The 26,009-nt window shown below is 45.2% G+C and overlaps 3 protein-coding genes across 3 annotated transcripts; 2 read left to right on the forward strand and 1 right to left on the reverse strand.

The window, feature by feature from the left end:
• The first annotated feature begins 94 nt into the window (after window positions 1-94).
• chn2 (chimerin 2) lies at window positions 95-17,737 on the forward strand. The gene is made up of 13 exons (XM_057045353.1): window positions 95-964; window positions 6,212-6,250; window positions 7,460-7,515; window positions 8,487-8,518; window positions 9,095-9,208; window positions 9,309-9,579; window positions 13,755-13,838; window positions 14,698-14,782; window positions 15,739-15,912; window positions 15,998-16,075; window positions 16,171-16,308; window positions 16,387-16,492; window positions 16,572-17,737. The coding sequence occupies exons 1-13, from the start codon at window positions 916-918 to the stop codon at window positions 16,741-16,743; spliced, it is 1,398 nt and encodes a 465-aa protein (XP_056901333.1). The 5' UTR covers window positions 95-915; the 3' UTR covers window positions 16,744-17,737.
• Window positions 17,738-18,371: 634 nt separating this feature from the next.
• On the reverse strand, window positions 18,372-19,700 carry fkbp14 (FKBP prolyl isomerase 14). Its single transcript, XM_057045360.1, has 4 exons — window positions 19,386-19,700; window positions 19,149-19,300; window positions 18,944-19,071; window positions 18,372-18,806 (listed from the first exon to the last, which is right to left on the reverse strand). The coding sequence occupies exons 1-4, from the start codon at window positions 19,580-19,582 to the stop codon at window positions 18,648-18,650; spliced, it is 636 nt and encodes a 211-aa protein (XP_056901340.1). The 5' UTR covers window positions 19,583-19,700; the 3' UTR covers window positions 18,372-18,647.
• Window positions 19,701-19,889: 189 nt separating this feature from the next.
• plekha8 (pleckstrin homology domain containing, family A (phosphoinositide binding specific) member 8) lies at window positions 19,890-25,526 on the forward strand. Its single transcript, XM_057045349.1, has 13 exons — window positions 19,890-20,044; window positions 20,451-20,567; window positions 20,661-20,816; window positions 20,900-21,021; window positions 21,133-21,291; window positions 21,407-21,447; window positions 21,522-21,640; window positions 21,948-22,260; window positions 22,951-23,036; window positions 23,498-23,556; window positions 23,692-23,893; window positions 23,968-24,029; window positions 24,113-25,526. Exons 1-13 carry the CDS (start codon window positions 20,005-20,007, stop codon window positions 24,308-24,310), a joined length of 1,674 nt encoding a protein of 557 aa, XP_056901329.1. The 5' UTR covers window positions 19,890-20,004; the 3' UTR covers window positions 24,311-25,526.
• The last annotated feature ends 483 nt before the right edge of the window (window positions 25,527-26,009 follow it).

Below are 26,009 nucleotides of genomic sequence, written 5' to 3' on the forward strand. Positions count from 1 at the left end.
TTTTCTATATTTTTTTAAAAAAATCAGCTTTTTCTACATGTGTTAAAAGTTGTTTTTAGTTGTTTTTAAAGCGCACAAGAAAAAGAAAAACGCGTTTTTTTGGTTCTTTTTGTCTTTATTACCTTACCATGCATTATTAATATTGTTTTATCATTACAATAATAAGTGGTAGCATTAGTATGCTTCCATTTCATTTAAAAATACATCACATTTTCATTTAAAAACTCAATTTTCGCAGTGGCTTGCATGTAAAGAGGTCGCTACTAGATGGCGCAAAACGCCGCTTAATTCTCTTCGTTCTCCTTAAACGGAACAAGACATAACGTGTCCGACGGTAAAAATATGCAGTGCAGAATTCAGGGGAAGGAAAAAAAGGGAGTTAATCCATATGAGCCTCTGGGTGAATGACAGCGCGACTTCTCTCCCAAATTAAAACCTCTGTTAGGAGATTCTTTGATTCCTCTGCTCCAAACTTTCGCTTTAAGAAGGCGCGTCTCCGCTGCGGTGTAACTGTGTTTATCCCAGTCCTCGCAGCGGCACATGCCACATGGAATCCATGGATGATCTCTGCATGACACAAATATAGACCCCGACTCCCTCTTCCCGGCGTGGATCGTAGAAACAGACCCCCGTTATGCATTCCTCTATTTTGTTTGATTATTTTTAACCTGAGGCGGAGGCAGCTCCGTCACCGCATGCGGCAGCCTGAGCTGCTGAGCGGCCATCCAAAGAGGAGCGACCCGCCGACTCAGACAGGCGTCTGCTCGGTGCTTCAGACGAGGCATGAAATAGTTCCATAGGCGAGGACGGTAAAGCGCACTAGGGAGGGCAGGAAATGGATGCAGCGCCGCGGAGGATCGGCTGTGAGCGCACGTTGGTCACACGGGAGTAACCGAAGCGTGAAGCGAGGCTGGGATGGCAGCATCCAGCAACTCAAGCCTCTCAGGTTCATCCCTGTCCTCAGGTAAGAGTTCACACGAGCCAGACGCAAACTGGCTCCAAACATTAATAACAATAACTTCTAAATGCATCTATATGATTTAAATAATAACAATAAAATAAAATGTTTATTATGTTTTGTCAACATTTTCATTACAGTGCAACTCTCCTGTTTAAACTTTGGGAGAGCCTATTATTTAAGTGGCTTCCATTAGCTGTTATTATTTATGATTATTGGTCAGTGAAGGCATCACGGTGGTGGGAACGCAGGGAATGGGCTCACCTCTTTTGCGCGCTGAGGGATTAGAAGGTTTGGAGATGCAGTCAGGCAGACTTTGGGTTTGGATGTTATCATTAGATTGCCAATCATCTCCATGATTCCCCTTCTGGTTTTCCACTTGGCTGGTTTTAAAGATTATCTTTGGCTAGTGCACTCTGCTATTTCTGCCCCCAAAAATGCAGGGGATATTTTCTGACATTGTTAATACGCTCCGGTCCAGTGACATAATAGTTCAAAACAGCCATCAAATATGTCTATAATAGCTGTATGAGCAGCACATATTAGGTGCTTGTATTATATTTCAGGCTTTGACTGAAGGAGAGCAAAAACTGGACCTTCAGCTGTTCAAGTACTCAGCATTAAGCAGCAGCTCCAGTGTTTGTATATCCCATTATGTGATAAAGTGTGCTCTCCAAGGTGTAAACTACAATTTACACCATCACACTGCTCTTTGCTATCACCCCAGCAACTACAGGGGCGTATTCTCTTGCAGGAGCAGGACAGTATTTGCTTTATTTCACCTCCTCTCTGCAGAAGCACAGCTCCCAAAGTCATCCCACTGCCCAGGGAGAGGTGGTGTAGCCGGTCGTTTCCGAGCCGACGCGGCCCGCGGCGCCCGCACGATCCACACGGCATTATCTCGTGTGCGTGTGTTTCAGAGAGCGGCGGCTTCGCTGTTGGACCGCTGCTTCTTTAAGAAGAAAGTCTTTTCTTTCTGTGGTTTCGGAGGGCTGTCATTACTGTTGGGCCCTCAATATAATCATCAGAGGTTACAAGCTGCGCCGCTGCCAGGGATGGAGTGCTCGTCACAAGGGTGTTATTATTTTCGTGCACAGCTCTCTGGCAGGCAGACACAACATTTGAATAATCTTGTCTATGAGGCATGTGACTCCAAAATGAATCTCCAACGCAATTTTGCTTTGCTCCATATTGGGAGTCCTGTTCTCCAAACAAGAGGGAGGGTGTTTAAAAACACTAAAATCAGCTTTTATACTCTTCTGTAGCGCAAAGGTGAGAAATACCACTTCAGATTTTGAGGTCAGTCAAAACAAAAACTGCTGAAAGGCTTCCAGCCCGATCGCTCTACAAATGCTGCCAGCGTCCAATCGAGAGATATTTTCTAGCCCTTCGCCTGGCTGAGGGAGATTCCTACACATTCTTGGCACGGGTTGGCGTCCGCGCACGCACTCCACGAGCAGCGCACCATTTGCGAGACGGCTCCAGGAAAGGAAGCTTTGAAACTAACTAGAGGGACAGAAGATGAAAGTGTGCCTTCAGTTCCGGCTAGGCCTTGAACAACCAAACCGGCCAGGACCGCCCGCCATCCCAACACCATCCCATCAAGGTCTCTGGCAGCTCGCCAGATCAAATGAAAATATTTGCCCTTTTTTTCCTTCTTTGGTTTTGTTGCGTTTTTATCTGCATCATTCATGTAGGTCACAGATTTCCCTGTTTGGTTTACGGCACCACTGTCATTCCTTTGTTATTGACACAAGTGGGGGCAGACGGGAAATATCACAAAGTCAATGATCCACTGAATAGTAATGAATCACGGAGTGGGACTGAGAGGGACGGCCCTGTACACCTGAGAGAGGAACCATCGCAGTCATACCTGCGACATATTATCTGATCAACACTCTGGTGGCGTTGGGAACGCTTGCGTTGGACCAGTGTGATGCACAGATGGCCTCCCTGCAGCACTTCCCCCCATGACCATATGAGTGTGTTTTTGCTGCTTGTAAATACTCTTCATGCATTTATTATGATATTAGGACAACTTTAAAGTATCCCACTGTTAGGGTGAATGCCAGGAGTTTACTACAGAATGTGAATGTGGGGGGCAAAATGAGTTTCAAGGGCCATGAAAAGGCATTTTTCCTGCTGGTAGTGATGTAGTTGTCCCGTTTTTTAGGCTACGTTTCCAAATCAATCATGCACTAGTTGCCCAGGTTTGGGCAAGATTGTGGAACATAAAGCTGAAATTAGCAGAAATGATGCTAATGCACTGTCTAGTCATCTGGTTCTTATAAGATCTCACCGGGTTTAGATTTTTGCGGCTGGAAAAGTGATAACTGCTCTAAAGCCAGATTCACTGATTGATTACAGTGACGGGAGAAGCTCTTACTGACCCGGTATTTTTGGAAGGACTTGGCAAAAACATTTTTATTTTTGGAGTCTGGTCCCGCTCGAGGTTTCTTCCTGTTGAAGGGGGCTTTTCCTTTCCTACTGCCGACGCTCCAAACCGCTCGCTTCTGTAAAAGACCTGAAGACAGCCTTGATAGGACCAAACTTTCTGATGGGGCGCTGATGTGTGTGCATTTCTTTTAATGGTTTGGTTTGAATTAGAGGTCTGATGTCAGCTCAGTTGCACAGGGTTGTTGGTGGGGGGGGGCTACTCGGGCTCTCTGATGTGCAGACTAAACACCCACCACAACTTTAGGATATCTGGTTCGTATCAGGCGGCTTCAGTGGCTGATCTGATGGATCTGTTGCGTGCATCGAGCATTTTGGCAGCACAGATTGTGTTCTGTGTATGCAGCCGCACACTGAGATGACGCCTAGTATTAATTAGTTGTCCAACGTGAAGACAACAACAGATGTTTCTGACTCTAAATTCCAACAGAAACTAGATTGTTTTGATCCAAAAACACTACCTGGGGGAAGCGTAATCGCTCTGCCAAACGCAGAAAGACGAAAAGACGACTTTGGCTGTGATGGAAAAACGGCATGTGTCCGGAGAGCCCGTGCAAACATTTCAGGTTGTGGAGTGCAAACGCTCAGCACAGGCCCGCTACGTGGGTATGTTTACTGTACTCCAGCGCTAGCACTTGCGTTTGTCTGGCAGTCTGCTCGTGAAGGGCCTGCAGGCGTCCGTCCTCGCAGAAATACTGCAGCCGGCGTCAGACATTGTGGGGGACGATGATCCGCTTCACGTGGACTCTGCAGCTACTGTTTCTTTGTGTCTGCAGCTCTTTCTGCATTTAAATGTATCACATGTTGCTTCTTGTTCCAGATTCCAGGGGAGATGCAGAGACATCCCGCAAAGTGTAACTGAAGATTTGCATAATTATGCACGTATGAAATTTTTTTTAGGAATGTGATTGATATTGACCCACATTTACACTCTCTCTCACACACACACACACTGAACACACACACACAGGTCATGAATCCCCAGACTGTGTTCTGCTGTGTTTTCACTCGGTGCATGGCACATTATTTTATGTGATGCCGTTAATTCCCTCCTTTATTTATTTTGCCTCGCGGGGGGATAAATCATAGACCAGCTCGCTCTTCATTCATCACATATTCTCTCTGTCGCCCGAGCAAACACCCTCCGGCCATCATTTTATCGAATGCCTCTGAGTGGTGAGTAATGGAAGGCAACAAAATTAATAAGGTTCCTGCGATGGAAGAAGTCTCTGGCTGCAGGAGAATTATACATTCACCCTCATCACCAGTCGCTGCGCACACTCGGAGCTCCTCACGCAGTCTTTTTGATGTTCCTTCAACCGTGTGCACGTGTGTTGACGCGTGTGCGCGCCAGTGTATGCATCCGCCCCCGAAAGCTCCCTCCCCGGAGCTGTGTAGTGGCTGCAGAATTCCAGACTCAGATGGCATTCCTTATTAAAATAGAGCCTATTGAAAAGGTGGGGGGATGCTTGGCAGCAAACCGGCTGAAATCACACTTTTAAAAACCAGCCGCAGTGAAATAAATCTTTGCCACTGTTGCCAGTGCAGCACACAGCGACAAAAGCCCCAACGTCAGGACAATGCTTTTACTAAGGTAGCTTGGCCACACACCAGCACGCAGAGGTCTGGAGCCTATATTTATTTGTGTTTGAAGGAAGACCTGCCAGCAACAACATTTACCCTGCTGCTTTTTCTTTATTTTCATTATTTGAGCTGCATTTAATCACAGTCACTTCTCATAGATTGTTATTTAATGAAGAGTAATCACGCACGGTTGTGATATTGGGTCAAGCCCCTCCTGAAAAAATGATTCTCTGCCCATATTCAACAAGTGCTCACCGGGCTCACGCACCACCTCAGGTGTGTTGCTCCACCTTTTTGTCTGCCCTCTGGCACCAGGACTGCTCATCAGCTCATAGGAATGCTAACATGTAGCTTCTGGACCAGCGCGATTCATGACTTCAACTGTCGATTGAGTCTTTCAGTGTTATCTGAGCTCATGTTCGAGGCTGGAGAGACTAAGACAGACTGGGATAAAGTGATTTACCAGGTTGCTTCAAAAGGGCTGTGACGTATTAGCTCATAGGAGCTGAATGAAAGATCACTGAAGCACTTATCCTAACATGCAACCCCTGCAGTGTGGACAGCCATGACAGATAGATGTAAAATGTGTCGTTTTTCATTACCAAAGCTAATCATTCAGTGGAAAATTGCTGAGCTGTGAGACTGGAGTCATTATATTCCACATAAATATGCTGCACCATTCAAAGAGAAGCCTGGGATTTTACGGCATCAGTGGCTCAGGGGGTCAGTGACATATTTTACCACATGTTTGACTCATTGATTGACACATTTTACAACAAGCCATTACTTTCGCGAGTAGATTAGCACACTCCATCGCACACTCCGGGATGTGTTCTCGTAATTATAAATCAGCAAACCATATTTCCCAGAGGGACTCCATCCCACAAGGTCTGATTTTGACAGCTGTGTTTACGCTCCCCTCACAGTAGAGACGTGCCGTGTCTTCTAAGACCACGCCGGCGGCTAATAAAGATGAGATGTGCGCCGTCACGACGCTTCAGCGTTGATTGGGCGCTGATTTGGAGTGTGTTCGCCTGTGCTTCTGAAGAGGCAGTGGCGACGAATGATTAGGAAAAGATAAACAACAGTGACACACTGAACTGCGGTGAAGGGCTCGGTCCGCCGGGAATGGAGGAGAAATGGAGGTTTAATGAGGAAAGAGTCACACTGCTGTGAGCTCCTAACAGAAACCAGCTTTGTTTTTGTGTTTTGCAGACCCTGAGGATTACCAGCCGCCCATATGGAAATCCTATTGTAAGTAATCATTTCCCTCATGTGTTCTGTACAGCAAAGGCTTTAACCTGATTTTGGCCTTCACTTTACTTCCTCACAGTTATTTTGTTCCGCATAAATAACAGAAATTGCCACGAACGAGGGAAAAACTGGGTTTGAGGTGCGTCCTGTAGGTAGAAACTCATGGTGGGTTTGAAAAGGCGCACACTCACGCACAGCTCGCCCACTCAAACCCTTTACACGTGCAGAAATGCATTCCTGATCTCAGGAAAATAGGTTACCAATGCGGGGGAAAATACGATTTTCTACCTGCAGATACGCTCTGCCAAAAAAAAGAGGGCTTCACCCAACACCCACTTCATTATACAGCGTTTGTGGCGTGTAGGAGGAAAATCTCTGCCCACGGTTTTTGGGGTTTTTGGTGTGTGTGTGTGTGTTTTTAAAAGAACTCACTTGATGGATGAGCGCCAGATTTTTCTGGCTGAGCTTAACTTGGCCTGGCAAAACACGAAGGTTCACAGTCAGTAGTCCTGCGTCCTTCTGGGAGAAGAAACTCATGGGAAGATGTTGCTGGACCTCACACAGTGCTTTGTTTGCTATTTTAGTCTTTGGTCCGACCACTCCGAAGGCCTGGATGCTGCCAAACACGTAGGAACAGGTGCATTACAGCATGAGATAGTGAAGACGGTAATTTGGGAAGGATTTTTATAGCCAGCCTGGTTTCTGAAGGCTCGGATTAAAGACAACTGAATATGGAAAAAGGAAGCCGTGCTCTTTTTCCCTGTGTAATAATTTATCTGTGCTGACAGCCCAGGCAGAGTTTTCGCCTCTTTCTCTTTTAATCAGTAATTACACTCATTCCATGAGGCGGCTGAAGTGTTTGCGGTTTTCACTGCAAATCTCTCAATTCCATCTTGGCCAGTTTCAGTAAGTGTCAAACAGACATTTTGCACTGCGCACACTTAAGCGCACATCAGGCACTTGCACAGCAGGGTCCTTCGTCACCCAGATGGTTTGCAGATATAAAGCTGCTGTCACATAAACCGCGACCGCTTATCTCTACATTTATAGGCCCCTGGCCCTGTGTGCAGCCTGGGGCCTGTAGGCTGGACTAAGGCCCAATGGGGAGTCACTGTGTCTCCTCCGGGGCCACTGGAGTTGGCGCTGTTTACCTATCGGTGAGGAGCAGAGGGCTTTTTTTAAATTTCCATCTGTGTGTTTCTCCAACAGTGTACCAGCTACAGCAGGAAGCACCAAGACCCAAGAGGATGACGTGTCCTCAGGAGGTGGGTACATCTGTAAATCTGTGGACAATGGGGCCACTGTTGTGTGACGGTGTCGCTCTTACCAAGCCTGTAAATCCCTGTCAGTTTAGAAGCTCTTGGGTGTTTTACTTGACCAACTGGTGGGTATTATGGGTGTTGGTCAAGATTCATCCATTAAATGACTAATTTCTCTGATTTTCTGCTAATTACTGAAAGGAAATAGACAATTCACTGGCAAAAGATAAAATTCCAAGGTGAAACTTTACCAGCTTTACCAGTTCAAACACCGGTTGGCCTTTTTAAAAAAAAAAAAAATCCAGACTACAGCTGCACCACATTTTGCAAAATGGTTCCCTCCTTTGGGAAAACTTCACTCTGTGCTGATTGAAGCTGGCAGCTGGAAGCCAGACCCATTAGTAACCGGTGGAAGGACTCAGGTCTGCCCCTTTTCCCTTCTGCACGACAGATTTGGCTAATAATCCAAGTTCATTATTTATGTATCTCTTTATCTTTGGGAATGGATTTTGGCAAATGATACTTTAAACTTTGGTATGTACACGGTTAGTTTTGTTTGTATTAATGAGCCCAGAGTTTCAGTCAAAGCACACATGTTGTATAAGTGTATCTTATAATCTTGATTTTCTTTTAAAAATTGTTTATGCCTTTTTTCCCAGCTCTGTTATTTTAAAGATTTGCAAAATAAACACAGCCATCTGTCATGACACAGCAGCGGAGTAAATATGTATTATTGTGCGGCTGGCCGTCGCTCTCCAGCTGTTTCCTCACACCACCTCTAATTTATCATCACACTCTGTGATTTGGTTTTGAGATTATTGTGTGTGTGTCTGTGTGTGTTGTTTCTTAGCTCTGAATAATTGTGAGTCCACATGGAGATCATCCATTCTGTGGTGAATAGCCGCGCAATAATTTTCCTGAACTTTCCTATCGTTTTTCCCATTTTTCTCTAATGTCATGTTTAATGTCCTCTACAGATGGAGAGCAGGCCCAAATACTACGGCAGAGAGTGAGTGTCGTTTCACTATGCTACACAGCTCTATTTTTAGCTGCCAATGTGCATTTTGTGAGACATAGCCCAGTGATTTACATTTTCCGTTGCTACAAGTGTCTTCATCCTCTGCTGCCTGCCTGCGTGTCCTCCTGTCCCCATCTGGTGTGTTTCTATCAGGTCGCAGCCTCTGTCACAACGGCTGTAAATCAGCTGCCCTTTGCCCTTTTCTTAAAACTGACCTCCGCCACTCCTGGAGGCTGTGTCCAGTCCTGCCATCGCTACGGGAATAACTACAAAAGACGTCAGCACCTGTCTGTCTGATGTCAGCTTTATTTCAAAATAAATGTTTAAAAAAACCTTTGGAAGCTGTGACACCATCCGTACTGACCACAGTGACTCGACCCGTGACCGGAGGTGGTGGCATATACAGGTTGCCATAGCTACAACCAAACATGACGACAACCGAGTACAGTGACGTGCGTTCTGTAGCCACTTTGGAGAAGCCAGAATTACTTTACTTTAAGTTGCTTCTTTGGATGAGTGGATTCTAACTTTTCTTTACATTATAACCACCTGGCGTTTCCTCTCCAGATTTCACGGCAGGATCTCTCGGGAATATGCCGACGAGCTGCTGGCCACTGCAGAAGGCGCTTACCTCATCAGGGAAAGCCAAAGGCAGCCAGGGACACACACCTTGGCCTTAAGGTGCTGACACCATCAGCAGGCAGTACAGAAACATGCGCGTCTCACCCGCTGGTTTGACCTTTGTGTGTCCTGCGGTGTCCTCGTCCTTCCATCGCTGCAGGTTTGGTCACCAGACCCTCAACTACAGGTTGTTCTACGATGGGAAGCACTTTGTCGGGGAGAAGAGGTTCGAGTCGGTCCACGACCTCGTCACGGACGCGCTCATCACCCTCTACATTGAGACCAAGGCGGCGGAGTACATCGCCAAGATGACCACCAATCCTATCTACGAGCATCTGGGTTACACCTCGCTGCTGAAGGACAAGACGGTGCACAGGCTGAACCGCGGACGCACAGAACCACGCAGGGTCACATTCCAGAGGGATGAAAGAGTGAGTTTATTTCAGAATTTAAATTGTGAATTGTGAATCAACTCTAAAAAAAAAAGCAGAATAAGCAAGATAAATAATAATAAATGGTTTTAGAGATGGTTTGGACAAAACGTTACATCGTTTACCAACTAAACCCCTTTTCTCCTAACGTGTATTTAGATTTTACAGCATTTTCTTGCCTGTAAGTAGTTCAGATGCAGAAAAAGTGAAACAAGAACCAGAAACGTGCTAAACTGTGTATTCAACATGGAGGTGAACTGATGAGTCAGAGAACAAATGATGGACAATTACAGTCTTGTGTAACCTGTTGAGTTCCAGCCTAAATCCTTATCTGCCCAGACTTGAATGATACATGCAGCAAAGGCTGAGAAGGAATTTAATGAAAGGCTTCAGGTGTGTGTTGGGACAAAGTAGACGCTATTACTGTGTCAACCTGTTAGATTATATTAATACCTGTGATTGTATTAATTATAGTATAATTTTAGTGATCTGAGCACACTGTTTGACACCGAGTATTATTCTTTGAGTACGTGTTGCTGAGGTAAAACATTTTGAGACACACCTCAGCTGTTTCATCTCAGCGCAGATAAATTGTCAGGTACGGGCACCCGGGGCCAACTGACAGACGTTTTACCGTCGTTCTGATCTGCCTTCACGCTGCTGAACGCATCTCGGGCACTGCTGAGAGTTCATTTCATCCCGGGAATGAGCCATGCATTATCCCCGCTGCCCTGCAGCACTGGGCTGCCTTCGCCGCTGCGACGCTTTGTTGCGTCCTCTGAACGGTAATGATGACTGAGGGGACTCAGACCCGCTGATGTCGGCTGAGACAAATTGCTTGTCATGTTTGCTGGCACTCCTTGTCTTATTCAAGCCTATGGATGATTTAGTGTGTCAAGGTGGAATCTATCCGCTCCTTCTGTGCAGTCTCACTCTTCCTCCTCCACTAGGTGGCGACCTCACCTTGTTTCCTCCTCCTTAGTGCAAATGGTGCTTATCTCCTCACCACCAAAGGTTTTCTTGACCTTACAGACAAAGGGAAGAGGATTGACATTCACTCTTGTTTTATTAATGCGTTACAAGGCGGACTTTGTTCATATCTTATAAATATGTGTTTGTTTAAATTACAACCCCAGTTTACCCAACTGGTGTCTAGGGTCTAGATATAACACCTCTGCATGCATCCCTTCTTATCTCACTGGCTTCTGCCATTCTCTGAGGCTGTATCCATTCCCAGTTTGACTGCCAGCTGCAATCCAGCTGCAATGCCAGTTTGAGCAGAGCTGTGCCGCCCAGGTGATTCCTCCTGTGGTCCAAACAAGATGCTGTGTCCTCCCCTCCCCCCTCCTGCTGGAGACCCCTTTTAAACACAGCGGCCTTGCTTGCTTTTGCTGTTTAAATCTTGTTAACCACAGCCTCCGTTTTCCTTCGGTTCAGCACGGAGATGTAGAACACGCCGCTAGCTCTAAATGTCAGGCTGTCACTTATCTTGCCGCCTTTTTTTCTCGGAGTGATGCCATCATCTGAGGAAGTGACAGCTGCGGCGTCTCCTCGGCCGCTGTTTGTGAGCCACCTGCCACTCACTTTGGAAGAGATCGAAAAGGAAGAAGAAAATATTTTCTGTCCGTGTGAATATTAGGCAGTCTGATAGCACAACATGCCCGCCGCTGTTTTTTGATCTCCGTGTTTAGCAGCAAAACACCACCACCACCACCAGGCCCTGAGGCATCGCAGCCACAGTTCCTTTACTGTACAGTCGACATTTGTACACCGCCCGCCACCAAGTTGCCCAAACTGCAAATTCCTGCGTAATTAAAACATTGCCCCAGAAGGTGAGAGGAGGATTGTTTGACTTGATCTCTTTACACATACAGGAATTTGCTTGGCGGTCAGAACAACACCCCCACCCACCCCCGGCCCCGGCTGCATCCTTGGTGATTCTCGCCGTGCTGGTTTACTCACTGGCTCTTGACGGGCTGGTTTGTTTGCATAGTCTGGAAAGGGTTGCAGGGAAATGGTCCTGCTATTTGTTATGATAATTCTGAAGAGATTTCCACCAAGTTTCCTCCTATAAAAATGTGAAACTGGCCACTTTGGCCCCCTTAGTTGTGAAATTGTCGCCTTCAGCTCCCAAAGTATCATATATTTCTCCACTTTTAGAAGAAGTTACATTGTGCTTTAGACACAAACACACTGTTTCTACTGACGGGGGTTTTCTTTCCCCTCCAGTTTGGAATAATGGCAGTTATTGAAGCTGTGGAGCCGAGCGTGCGGGGTTGTTTTGTCGAGAGTGTGTGTAGATCTGTCCTGCTGTCGTACAGAGTCAGCCCCCACTGTGCCGTTTGGTCCGTGTCCTCGCGTCCAACAGAGTCCGCTCAGCTGTGCTCCCACAAAGACTCGCAGGAATAAAAGGGCCAAGTTTCCTGAAAGGAAGGCAGCGCTCTCTGTGTGACCACCTTTTGTGTCCATTCTTCCACTGCTCTTCTTTAAAAAGACAAGGAGCCATCTGCCCTCACACAAAAGAGCGCAGCCTCTCGTCCTCCCACCCCAACAGCCTCACCAGGCAGAAATATCTATATATAAGTCGTCTCTTCCTCGTCTGTCGCCTCAGACTACGCAGGTGTGCATCTTTTCGAGGAATGTCAGCCACAATGGCAAATATCTTCACCTGCCCTGTCACTCCGGGAAACGTCAAGATTTTCCAGACGGGAGAGAAAAGCCGCTGCTCAGAAGGCTCGCAGTGGTGTTTTACTTTGCCTCCGAGCGGCCAGCGCTTTCATTTTATCTCGGCTTTGCAGTTGCCCTTAAGGTCTTTAGCTTTCTGCTTCGCCATTGTGACACTTTATCATCACTAATCCAGTGTTTACTGACATCCTGACCTTCCCGTCCAGTTTATTGAATCACTTGGATGTTTGTTTTTTGCCTCATGGTTTCGGCTGTCATCTGAGATGGCAGTCTGATATAAATTCTTGCAGATATTTGTTCCCTCCCTTGCTCCGCTGTGTACTTTGGTGTAATTAACAAAGCAGACACGCAGGACTGTTTACTGGTTATTTACAGGCAGAGCTAATAGAGACAAATTCGGCATGAACACAGCAACAACCCCCCACTGGTCATACTGTAAATGGTTTCAGACTGTACAAATGAGCCTCTTGTGGGATTTTGTTTAGATTTGGGCACTATGGGATTAATTCCAGTGTTAGGATTATGGTGCTAATCCCCCCAATCCCAGTTGATGGTCTGGCTCTGCTGGTACTGTTAGACAAATGATTTTGATTGGTGGCAGCAGCTTGCAGTCAGAGCGTCTGGAAGGTCGAGTCTGGATGACTGTTTGGGGAATTCCACAAACTGGCTGGCATAGCTGAGGCAGGGGGGGGGTTCAAGATCCGTCTGAATTTCAAGGATGCAGCCATGGCTCAGCCAGAGCGTTGGCCGGAGTTGTGCGGAGTGACCCATTTAAGAGATGCACCGCTGAATGTGAACGGCGGTATTATCTTTGGTGAAGTGAAGTGGAGTGTGTCCGGAAGGCATCGTGCTAATGGGAGTGTGTGTTGTAATATAAAGAGGCCGTCTGAACTATTGATCCTCCTTTAGAGAGCTGCTGAGCTGTGTGAAACGGTCCTGACAGCCCCCGACCGCCCTGGCTCTCATAGCACTCAACCTCTGGGTCCCAGTTTCTCTCTCTCTCTCTCTCTCTCTCTCTGTTTGTCTCTGTCTCTCTCTCTCCCCCTTTCTGGGCGTGTGAATGAGGGCCATTGTGTAAGGCACACTCCTGCCCTCAGGCCGCCCACTACCACTCCTGGTCCCCTCGCTCCTCTGGCTCTTCACTGCCACCACATTTAGACCAGATGCAGAGACAACCTCATTCTAGTTGTCACCAGTTTTGCTCCTGAGTCAGACCTGGTCAGAGTGCTTCAGCTGCTTCCGCGCTGGGCTGTTCTGTCTCCCCTCTGTAACTTTCTTCAGAGGAGATGGAGCGTCTGTGGGAACCCGACCGGGCCGCTGTGGAGGCTGAAGAAAACAGAGGAGGTCTGGGAGGCGAGCTGATCACCCACAAGGCTAGAAGACATGAGAGGAAGCGTCAGGAGCTGCTGGCTTTGGCTCTGGGAGTCAAACTGGGAAGCAAGGGGACGATTTTGTGGAAGCCTATTAAACTGTTGGCCTCCTGTCCACAGATTGCCTCACCTCTTGTGCGTCGCACCGTCTTGAAAGATGCTCCGGAAAAGCAGTGCTCCTATGAGAAGATGCACAACTTCAAGGTGAGGAAAGGGCTTCCTGCATGTTGTACATTTGAAAATGTGCTATTAGAAGGAAGAATTTACAGATGTTTTCTGCACCAGTTCACTGACTGTACTGGGTCTCGTGTTGATGGGAATATGTGCAGCTGACACGCATATGCACTGGGGGGAAGAAACTAATTACAACGTACCCTAACCCATTAGCTACAGAGCACATCGATTAGCTTCGATTTGAAAGCTCTTTGAGCCATTTTTGTTTTAGGCTGCTTGATTTTTTTTTTTTTTTGAAAGCTCATCTAATGGCCTGGAGCTTCTACCTCAACCCATATGGCAGCAGATTTATGGTTCTTAAAATATACAAAGGAGAGTTTGGGGACTCTTTGCCTCCGGGCTTCTCAACATTCTTGCAATTGTATCTTAGGTTTCAGTTAACAGGCTGCTTATAATAAGCCCCGCAGCTTTTAGCCTTTTGCCTTTTTGAAAGAATAGAAACCATTGCTTCACCACCTGCCATATGCCACCATCAGTCACTAGTCTGCTGCTACCTATAGAAACTCCACAAGGTGTGTGTGTGTGTGTGTGTGTGTGCCTGCAGGTGTGGCTCCGATCGCCTTGCAGCAGGCGTACATCTGTTATTTTGACTCCAGCCTGGCGTGCCTGTATCCGATTGCCCACCGGCAGATGCCAGACACATTTTAGTAAATCCTTAGTAAATCCTTTAATCTGCCTTGCGCGCACACACGCTGTCATTTGGGGTCTCGTCCTCTTCAGCACTGGATCCCAAACTAACATCTGTCTAGTTTAGCGCTAGCATCGTAATGACTGGTAATATTTGGCGCGTGGTACTGTGCGTGTATGAGCATGTCTGCTGTGACCCCAGGTACACACCTTTCGAGGGCCACACTGGTGTGAGTACTGCGCCAACTTCATGTGGGGCCTCATCGCACAAGGTGTTCGCTGTTCAGGTAACTGTTCACTCCGACTTCATGTTACCATGGATTTCACATCACATACCAGGATTAAACAACGGTAGCTGACATGTCACATGATGATGTTTCAGTTGTATAACTGCTCTAAATTTCTTGATTTGATTTTTAATTTTGGCATATTTTCTACCCTTTTTTTTTTTTTTGCTACTTTGAGCATTTCTGAACAGAGGCTCTGTAAAACACAAAACGTAGAAATGTTGCTGCAGATGTCGCCGAAAAACAAACAAACCTTTGCCAAAATTAAAGAGTAATTCATTGGTTTGTTCATGATTAGTTGCATTTACTCATCTAAACACTGCATGTTTTTTTAAAAAAACAAAAAAAACAAACAACCAAGGGCAAAGAGCTGGAAGTGAGAAAATGAAACATCATAGCTAAACCTATAAAAGTTCTGGCTGCAGTGAGGAAATCTTGTGACCATAGAGTTCAGTAAAATACCCAGACAGTCCTGATTGTGTCTGCGCATCAGGGGACTCGGTTTCCTTCACCCCAAACAGAGTGTTTGTTGTTGAGACATTTACCATGCTGATAAGCCAGAAGCAAACGCTGGTATCATCAGACACCTCATGTGCTTTTGGGAACAGGAGCAACCTTTTTTATTCTCGCCTATCTCCGCTTCATGTCTAGTCTGTTTTTCCCTCCAATATTGTCTTCTTCCTCTGCACGCGTCATCTGAAGTCCCAGAAGCGCAAATGCTGCTCCTTCATTCCAAGTAGTGGAGCTCAGATGCATGTGCTGTTCAACATGCTCATTGTGGCTATAAGTATAACAAGAGTCCCAGCTTGGACGAGCGTTATCTACCTTCCTCACAGTTCATCCAGACATCCTTATCAAAGACTCAGGGAAACCTTTACAAACGTCTGCCTTGAGCCTGCTCTGATGGTCGTGTTATCAGACTAATCTCTCTCTTTATCTGCATCGCGGTCTTTTAGACTGTGGGCTGAATGTACACAAACAGTGCTCCAAACTGGTTCCCAGTGACTGCCAGCCGGACCTGCGCAGGATTAAAAAAGTGTTCAGCTGTGACCTCACCACTCTTGTCAAAGCTCACAACTCTACGCGTCCCATGGTGGTGGACATGTGCATTCAGGAAATAGAGCTGAGAGGTAGACAACACTAGCATTTTTACAGAATTAAACCCCCACAAATGCTCCCTAAAGCCGGGACAAACCTCCAATTCTTCTCTCTCAGGGATGAAATCTGAAGGCCTCTACCGAGTGTCTGGCTTCTCAGAGCACATCGAGGACGTGAGGCTGGCCTTTGACCGAGGTTTGTTGTTTTATGTAAGCTTACGCTGCCATACGTGCCTGAACACGCATATACATTTGCATAGACATCATTTAGTTCTTATTTCTCCACATCAGATGGCGACAAGGCCGACATCAGTGCCAGTGCCTATGCGGACATCAACATCATCGCCGGTGCTTTGAAACTGTACCTGAGAGACCTCCCCATTCCCGTCATTACGTTCGAATTGTACTCTAAATTCATCCAAGCTGCGAGTAAGAGCCTCTCTAACCGGGTTATTCCCCCACCATTACTGCTCTGTTTCTGACCGTATCACCACTGGTGTGATGCAGGGATTCCAAATGCCGATACCAGACTGGAGGCCATCCACGAGAGTTTACTCCAGCTGCCCCCCGCCCACTACGAGACCCTGCGTTACTTGATGGCTCACCTGAAGAGGTCAGCAAAACACACTGGAATAACTGGTGCTTTTGTGGGTGGTGGGGCGGTTTTACACAGCAGTTTGTGTCTTTTTCAGGGTGACGCTGTTTGAAAAGTACAATTTAATGAACGCTGAGAACCTGGGCATCGTCTTCGGTCCCACGCTGATGCAGCCGCCGGAGATGAACGCACTGACGACCCTGAATGACATGAGACTGCAGAAGCTGGTGGTGCAGCTCATGATCGAGCACGAAGACGTCTTGTTCTGATGACCAAGGCGAGCATGGTCCGGAAAACAGAGGACACTAATTTATTCTGTTAAAGAGGAAATTCAAGCCACCCTGATGCGAATGAAACATTTGTAATATGAACTTGAAAGGCTTCTTTCATGCATGTTAGAAGTTGGTTTAATATTACTGTACGTTTTGGGTCGTCATTGTCAGCCGTGGTTTTTTTTTTTTAAATATACAAAGCGGTGTTGATTTTATTTTAGGATGTGCTGAGTCCTCCTTACTCAAGTTTAAAGACTGTCACTACCTGGTGTAGCCATGACAACAGCACTGTGTCAATCTTCGGAGGCCCGGAGCGGCGTAACGCAAGCCTTCCCACAGCGGCCAAGTTGACTTTCCCACATGTGTGCATATTGTGATGTAGTGGGAACACTGGTTAAAGTTGAGTTGTAAATAAAATGTGATCATGCGATGGTCAACATGTAACAAGCGTTTACTAAGTTGAGGTGAGACGAGCGGGCGCCGGTGAAGCACTTTTTTTTTTCAACATGTGAAAAGATTTATTTTGTAAAGATGTTTATTTTTCTCTTTTACGCGTACCCCCCCCACACACACACACTCACGATAATCGCTATAAATGCTGTTGATAATTGATGTCCAAAACTTTGACAGAAGAAAAAAAACAAACTCAAGAGACCGTTTGTGGTTTTTACCATCTTTGTGCAACACTGTTATAATGAGGAGGTTCATTCACCAAAGCAAATCTCCTCTCCTCACATGTTGGGTGCCAGTTTTGTACTATTCCTCTTTCTGTGCTTTTTAAAATCATTCACTTCATCTGTAATCACCGTTTCTGTCATGATGCCATTGAAGCTAATGGTCAGTCCAGCCCTGACCAGCATGTTGCGTTCACGGTCAGTTTGATGTAATGAAGTGAATCCTTTCTACGAATCCATTTTATCAAAGTGTATTTTTGTGAAGACTGCATTTCAAATGTAATTTATGAGACGATTTATTAAAGCGTAGGAAAGCAGTGTTTCGAACAGTGTGACCTGTTTTCCCCACAATGCTGGTTTATGATTAGTAACTGCAAAATGGGGTCAGCCAAAAACGTGATCGTTGCTTGTGGCCTGAAGCAGATCGATGCGGATCTTCTGATTCATCTTGTGACAGGTGTTCCAACAAAAGGTCCTTATTGAACTGAAAATTCACCTTTGTTTCACAGGAAACACAGTGAAGATCGTTGTGAAGACATAAATCAGAGCTAGCTTTGCTACTCTTGATGCTGCATTACTATGCAACAGTAACTTCTCTATAATATTAGAAAGCTTTCAAAACCTGGTTTACCTTTAAACACTCACATGGAGGTAAACAACATTGAGGTACCAAAATACCACGGATGCTACAATGTACTTACAAATAAACATACAAGTCATTTTTAAAAACATTAGCCTAAATTTAAATCTCTGTATGTTTACTTTACATGCTATGCTAATTTAGCTACCTAATGATGTAAAAATGGGCAATGCAGACGGTTTCTTCGGGTTTTCCAGTGGTTACTATCCAAAAACCCAGAGCGCCCTCTAGTGGTCGTTAAAGGCAGGCACAGAAAAATACTCTTCCAGCATCATATCAGGGTTAGGGTTAGATCAGTGTAAAAGAGCAGGAAAAGTGAAAATTTTTATTTTTTCTCATATTTCAGAAGTACTCATTTGAGGAAAAACACATAAGTTAAAAAAAAAAATCAATTTATATACCCTAAATACATTTCATGTGACTTTACAAGACTTATTGAAATAAATACATGATCTCCACAAAATGGAGTGAATGTTTTTAAGCTTCACAAAGATTATTTGTTGTAAGACAACACTGTTAAATCAATGCAGCAAAACGGTCGATATCAAACCGACAGAAACTATACATTGAGTCTTGAAAACATCTGTTTACAGCTCATCATGCTGGTAGACAAATTCCCTTGTGGAAATAAAACCGTCTTTATCGTCGTCTTCATTCTTGAAGATGTCTTCTACCATCAGCTCATGATCTGTGTCGTTGGGTGAGTATCCATGTTTTTCAAATTCTTTCTTCAGGTACTCTTTCACCTGTTGCGTGCGGGAAGAATAAGAATAATTTATGACAGCATAATAACACAAATTTAAGTATGCACAGTGAATGCAAAAACACCGCTAGAAGTAGTGCAAATAAAATGATAGCATTAGAAATATAAAATCATTGAAACCTCTTCTTTGGACAGCTTCCAGTCATCATTGGCATCCATCTCCTTGAAAGAGTCGTGCGACCTGGGGCCATTTTTTATGTCCATGAGTTCGATATCAAAAATGAGAGTACTGCTCGGAGGGATTTTACCTGTAAATAAACCAAAATGTTACTGTGTGAGAAGGCAGGAATGGTGAAATATTAGAGGATGGAGTTTGGGGTTTTACCTTTTCCTTCTTTTCCATACGCCAGAGCTGGTGGAACTATCAGTTTCCTGCGCTCTCCTGTGCACATGTTCTGCAGACCTTTATCCCAACCCTTCACCACCTCCTTGATCCCAAGTGTGAACCATACTGGATTTTTGTCTCCATCTTTGCGGCTGCCAATGGTGAAAATAATGCATCACAGTTACACAGTGGAGATGGCAAACAACTGTAACTTCAAATGTTAAAAGTAAACTTTACCTGGAATGAAATAGCGTGCCGTTACTCTCTAGAAATCCATCGTAATGTACAAGAAGCATGTCTCCATATTTTGACTTACGATAACAAGCGAATGGTTTATGCAGGACTTCAATTTGTACCTCCGGCTCAGGCAATTTTCTCCCAGTTACAAATACAAAAACTGACGATAAAATCGAAAAAATAGATAAAATGATCATTCTGATCTTGTGTGCAAGACTAAAAAAATTCTAAAACTACTTAAAATAGACTGAAAGGAATGCCAACTACGTGGCAAGCAACTTCTGTTATGGACGCAATCTGTCGGCTGTGCCCGCCTCCTTCATCGATTGGATGACAATCATTAGGGCCACGCCCATTTACCGATTACTTTTATCTGATTGGTTATTCCTAATGTCATTCACCGCTATCGGCGCCTCCAGACGCTCAAATCCTTCCGACGTTAGACCACTATTCACGAAAAGTTTACGCGCTTTTCTCTACGTATCTCGTATCATAGAACTGGAGGAAAACGTTACTCCACTATTCACACTCGGAGCCCGATGGAATCGCCGCAGTCAGCTGTGCATCACATCTTGTTGTGATAAACAAGTAATGAACGTGAAGAACACGAATTTCAACAATGGAAGGAATGTTGTACAAGTGGACCAATTATATAAGTGGTAAGTTAATCCAGAAGTCGCTTGTTGACTTGCTTTATAGTAGTCATTTTAGGGCAGCTAGCTAGCATGCCAACGTCACTTGGGTTGTAGAGATTATGTTAACCAGAAGCGGACAGCTAGCGTTAGCTATTGTCATCTTTTAACTACCATTATCTTCTTTAAGCAGGTTTCCAGAATAATTGAATTGACATTTTGACATTTGTAAAGTACAATTGTGTGATCTTGGTAGATAGCGCTGGCTAATCTGGTTTAATAACTGCTTTGTCTAGGTAACATATCTCAAGGGTTAAGTCTACAACTTCAGAAAGCGACAGTGGAAAACGCTGGTTATCTCTTGACATGTACATATGCCCGATTATCAACATGATAGAAGTTTAATCATAAAATATTATTCCATTTTTCTCAGGTTGGCAACCTCGTTGGTTCGTGCTTGAAGGAGGAACTTTGTCCTATTACGATTCTCAAGAAGATGCCTGGAAAGGTTGCAAAGGCAGCATTAAGGTTTCAGTCTGTGAAATTCAAGGTCAGTTAAGATTGCTTAATCCTTGATTTTGTGTGACATGATGCAAAAAGCCAACTGTCTTTTGGATAAGGTTCTGTTGACCTGTTTTCTTAGTTCATTCCACTGATGCTACACGGGTTGACCTGACCATACCAGGAGAACAGTACTTTTACCTCCGAGCAATCAATGCAGCAGAGAGGCAGAAATGGCTGGTGGCGCTCGGAACGGCCAAAGCTTGCCTCACAGATAACCGGACAAAGAGAGAAAAGGGTATTTGGATGTCGTCGTATTCACGTTAATAATATGGATTGAATCAAAGGCTTTAAACAACCATGATGTCACCTCAATTGCAGAGCTCCAGGAAAACACGGACGCACTGAAAACAAAGATGTCAGAACTTCGACTCTACTGTGACCTTCTTCTGCAACAAGTGAACAAAATCAAGGAGAATGATGAGCTAGTGGATACAGCAGAGGTGAGGATCAAGTTTGAATGACTGGGTGAAATAAGAGAAGCTTCTATTGTGGGTGGCACCACAGTAGGAGACAGTGATATGGCGTGCTGATAAGTTGTGGGTCCTCCTCAGACTGCCATAGACAATGGAAACATGGTGAAGTCCACATGTGCTACTTTCCTGAAGACACTGGAGGAATGCATGCAAATAGCAAACCATACATTCAGTCTGGATATGGCTACACAGAGTCCACCGGGATCGCCGCCAGTCGCAGCTATCAAACCTCGAAAGGTTTCTCCGAACATTTCCTTTTCCCCTGAAATCAGCAACATTTAGCGTTGGAAATCACGTATCCTCATTGATGAATACACACTGTAATCACCTCTTGTTTTGTCTTTTCCCTCAGGCTAAGTGTGTCAATCATCTCAGTCAAAATGTTGGAGACAAGTAGGTTGCATTTCATAAATAATGCACAAATGTAAAACAAAAACACCCTCAAAGTGCACTGAAATGTCTTTTAGAGGGAAAGACTTGTCAGAGGCCCCGGTGGAACCAGTTGCACATGACAACCACAGTCTTGACTCTGGACCAGAGGGACCGGAAGAGCCTGATAAACCAGATGAAAATTTACATAATAAATGTAAGTTACAGTCTCAGCTACACCTTCAGAGAACTGACACTCCCTTTAAGATTGCCAGTTCATGTTTGTATAATACTGAGTGTCTCATTTTGATTTAAATGATTTAATTTGTTAAATCAAATTTATTTAAATGTTAGGGAGGATTAGAACACTTGTAGCGAAGCTAAGCAGCCACTCAGAGCTCTGTACAGGTTTCTCCAAAATGTTTTCTATAATTCTGTAGAATATTGAATGAAAATGTGCCTTTTTAGTTTGGTGTGCTGGCATTGTTTCTAATTTGAGCTCTGGGTTTTTTGTTCTGCCTCAGCTACTGAAGTGACCAACACCAAAAGCGTGACCGATGAGGATATGGTCGGTCCCAACGCACACGCGCCTCAGGACGCACCCGAGTCCAAACACTACGACGCCACAACAAGGGAGGCTGATGACAAGCAGACAAATCAAGAGCAGAAGCACAAAGTGGACCAAAGTCTGGAGGAGGAAACCTGCACCGATGCTGTCCAGCACCATCAGGAACAGGAAGCTGCACCAGACCAGCACCAATGGGAGACTTGCACTGATCCAGCAGAGCCAGAAGACACAGAGCAAGTGGAAACATTCTTCAGCACAATGAGTCACAGGTATGAAAACGCTACTCAGGAAGGTCACATCCTGTAGAGCACGTTACCACAGGAACTTAGTGTGTCTGTGTTGTTTCACGCGACAGTATTAGGATTTCCAGACCTAAGCTATAGCTAATGCACATCCGCTGCATAGTTAAACTGGCCTGTGACGATAAAGCATCTGTTAATGTGCAGAGATTTTAAAGGGATGTGTTTGAAGATGTCATGTGTTTTATACTAGTGTGTTCTCTCTTGATCACATGTCACAGAGATGCCCTCGACTGATATTTGGGTTTGTAAAGCTTTTTTTTGTTGTTGGTTTGTCCTTTTTTGTAGTTTAGCGTATTTTGTCTTTTCTTAAAGTTCCTGAACAGTGTTACTGACCTACAAACAAGTCTGATTTCTATAACTTCTATCACATTTATTTATAATGTAAACACCTGAGCAAATACCTGTCTGGCATTTGTGTGCTGGATGCACTTTTTGAAGTTGTTCTTTTGAAGGTGACAGTCTTCCTGTAACTGCTCATTGTCAGGCTGTAAACAAGGTAGCAAGGTACCTGCCTCAGTGTCAGGCGTAGAACTGCATGACTGGATCATTTCTCTGGTGTGATTTTGACCTTTGTACCTTCTCTGTTTTGGTTTTAATGAAATAAAGACGGACATGGCACACTCACCTCTAACTTCTCTCCTGTTTGAATCTGTTTAGATTTAGTGATTTGAGACTGGATGACGACAATGGCATCCCCACACAAGAGTTTTTGGACTCATGCTATGCAATAGTGCCTGTATTAGGTAGGACATCACTTCCAAGACGCTCCTCTTCATAATCTGCCTCACTGTTCCTCTCCACCCTGCTCCATGTGGGATTATTTAACCCTTTCTCACTCTTCTTCCCACTCGTCATGTGTGCATGCTGGGTCATCCTTTCATTTCACGCCCACCCTGCTGCTCACCTGCGAATGAATGAATTTTTTGATGTTGTATCATGTGTCTGCTGGGTTTTACAACAGAGAATAGGAGTAAAGGTTAACCATTAAGCTATATCGACTGGTATTTAGACATGTAACACTCTTCTTGTCTTTATCATTACTCTCTTTTAAGGGTTTATTATCAGTATTATATCAGATTATATTGGTAATTTGATCCTTTGGAGCGTTTATCTCCAGCAGACATGTTTGAAATGCTCGGGCCAACTGATGTCTCTGACTGATTAAAAGAAAAAGAGGAAATGATCAAAGATTTTCTCTCCTCAGACAAGCTGGGATCCACAGTTTTTGCACCTGTTAAAATGGATTTTGTTGGAAACATTAAGGTACGTGTGGTCTTTGTTGATGAATCGGCGTCACTCGACATGAAAACTGACCTGTCGTCAGGATTTTGTTGAGTGTTTTGATGCCAGATGTTTTTGAGTGGTAGCAACATTCCGCCCTGTCTCTGCGCCGTGTAGAAAATTCACCAGAAACTGATGTCGGACCCTGGGAGCTTTCCCACGCTCCAGTCCATCGTGCTGAACGAAGTCCAGAACAACGTCGCCCTGGTGCGCAACTCGGCCACAGAGGCTCTGCTGTGGCTCCGACGAGGCCTCAAGTTCCTCAAGGAGTTCCTGTCGGAGGTCAACGCAGGACAACAGGACATCCAGGGAGCGCTGAGTAAGCATGATGACACGAGGACGTCTACATATGTCTGCATGAACGCTAACAGTTCTGCCGGTTTCTCCGTCCAGACAACGCGTATGGAAAGACCCTGCGGCAGTACCACGGGTGGGTCGTGCGAGGAGTGTTTGCTGTAGGTGCTTCCCTATCTCACATCATACTTTCCCCTCCCATATTGTGAATAATCTTTCCCCATCTGTGATGGTGTTTTCCCAGCTGGCACTGAGAGCAGCTCCATCCTATCAGAGCTTCAGCGCCGCCCTGGTGTTGAGAGAGGGCGATGAGCTGAAGAGCGGCTTCACGAGAGGGATGCACCGGGATCTGGGGCTGTACCTGCCTGCCATGGAGAAGCAGCTGGCCATCCTGGATGACCTGTACGAAGAGTACAACTTGGAGTCAGACGAAGTGGTGTGAATACAGCGTGAATTCGCTTCCAGGAAGGTTGAAGCTGACGAAGGGGGTCAGAACAGCAGCTGGCTGCTGCCAGATGCCATCGAGGGCATCTTGTATCCATAAGAGTGTGAGCACCTCCTGTGCTTCTTCCAGGTGTTTCCAGGGGTTGTTGAAAATATATGCCAGTGTGATGAAGGACCTTTGGTCCACATTCAAGAGCCCCAATGATGCAGCCAACCGAGGGGGCTAAAATAACTACAATGCAGACTAAAGCAGCAACGTTCGTGGTGATTTCTCAAAGCTCTTCATGTAACTTTTGAAGGTCCATATCGGTGTCGTGGCTCCAGGGAAATCCCTGAACAAAATGAACTGAAAACGAAGAAATATTTATTCAAGGTTGTTTACCTGCATTAACAAAACAGGCTGTTAATGGTCACTAACACACAGCACTATTTGAATTGTCAAACTCTTGCCATGTGTATGTGGTTTAGGTGAATATTGGGCATGTTTCTTTTATTGCACTGACTTTAACTTTAATGGGAAGTTGGTTTTTTTCCCCCAGCAACTCCATGGGACCAAATCGGACCAGTAAAGTGAATGACTTTAACCTCTGCTGCCTATAGCACCACATGCTACAGTAAAGCTGTAGTCAGTATTTACATTGTGCGGATTTAGTCTGCACAAACCTATGCATAGCGCGCATCTTCACACCGTCTGTGTTTTAAACGATGGCGTTCGCATCGCAGGGATCACATCTGTCCAGCTTTGTGCGTTGATGCGTGGACACTCACAGGGCATGGTGATTGCATGGTTTTATGTATTAACTTACATAGGTGCCAATGGAAACTGTAAATGTAGGGTAAATTTAAGAGATTGTGAAGGTTTAAGATGAAGCTTCGGACAACAGTTACAGGAAGGCCGCTCTGTGCTTGTATTTTAGCTGTTTCACCATGTTTTGACTGTTTTACTCCATTTACTGGTGTTGTTACCAGACATCCCATTTGACACGTTTACTGAGCTGTTGTAACAAATTCTCATTTCCTTTTCTACCACCAAGTATTTGTAACTACAACATAACACTTGTGCTTTCAGCAACGCACACGGTTACTACAGCAGAGCCTCTGCCTCAAACGGCGCCTCTTAAAACTCTAATGTTTTAATCAGAAGAAAACATGATTTTTATTGTTGAGAAGATGCCATTTGAATTTATGGAATAAATAATCAAATTGTCTCAGCATTGGTTGTTTTTTTTGTTAAATATTGCGGTTCTTTGCACACACATGCAAAGACACACTATTTTAGGGTCAACAAGTAATCACTAGATAGCAGATCTGCACAGGAGTTGCGGCACATAGCCTAAACAGCCGCTGTCGTGCACGCTGCATGCCGGCCGTTCCTGTCCACGGGTCAGCATATTTCCCCTGGTCTCTGGCCAACAGCTGGGTCCCTGCCTGCTTCCTGTCTCTGTGACCTCCTTTATCAGCCCCCGCAGCCAAAATTAGACCTCTTTTATTTACATGTTTACGTTCATTGAACCTGCTGATCTTTGTTATTGTGAGCAGCAGAATCAGCCTGGACTGGGGAGTGCGCCTAGGTAAGCTCTTACTGGGGCATCGCAGCAGACAAATTGTCTTGATGTGATTTAGAAAAAGCGAGCTAATGGAGTTACTCGAGCGGGTCCGATCCGAGGTCCCTGCTGTGGGCCCTGCCTGGCTGCCCG

This window comes from Takifugu flavidus, chromosome 10, assembly GCF_003711565.1.
Source record: "Takifugu flavidus isolate HTHZ2018 chromosome 10, ASM371156v2, whole genome shotgun sequence".
Lineage (NCBI taxonomy): Eukaryota > Metazoa > Chordata > Actinopteri > Tetraodontiformes > Tetraodontidae > Takifugu > Takifugu flavidus.

Coding starts and splice junctions, on each gene's coding strand:
- chn2 (XM_057045353.1), top strand. CDS start 916: ATGGCAGCATCCAGCAACTCAAGCCTCTCAGGTTCATCCCTGTCCTCA. Junction 16,309..16,386: donor TAAATTCATCCAAGCTGCGA/GTAAGAGCCTCT, acceptor GGTGTGATGCAG/GGATTCCAAATGCCGATACC. Junction 16,493..16,571: donor TTGATGGCTCACCTGAAGAG/GTCAGCAAAACA, acceptor TGTCTTTTTCAG/GGTGACGCTGTTTGAAAAGT.
- fkbp14 (XM_057045360.1), bottom strand. CDS start 19,582: ATGATCATTTTATCTATTTTTTCGATTTTATCGTCAGTTTTTGTATTT. Junction 19,072..19,148: donor GTATGGAAAAGAAGGAAAAG/GTAAAACCCCAA, acceptor GTTTATTTACAG/GTAAAATCCCTCCGAGCAGT. Junction 18,807..18,943: donor GGAAGCTGTCCAAAGAAGAG/GTTTCAATGATT, acceptor CGCACGCAACAG/GTGAAAGAGTACCTGAAGAA.
- plekha8 (XM_057045349.1), top strand. CDS start 20,005: ATGGAAGGAATGTTGTACAAGTGGACCAATTATATAAGTG. Junction 21,448..21,521: donor AGTCAAAATGTTGGAGACAA/GTAGGTTGCATT, acceptor AATGTCTTTTAG/AGGGAAAGACTTGTCAGAGG. Junction 21,641..21,947: donor TGAAAATTTACATAATAAAT/GTAAGTTACAGT, acceptor GTTCTGCCTCAG/CTACTGAAGTGACCAACACC.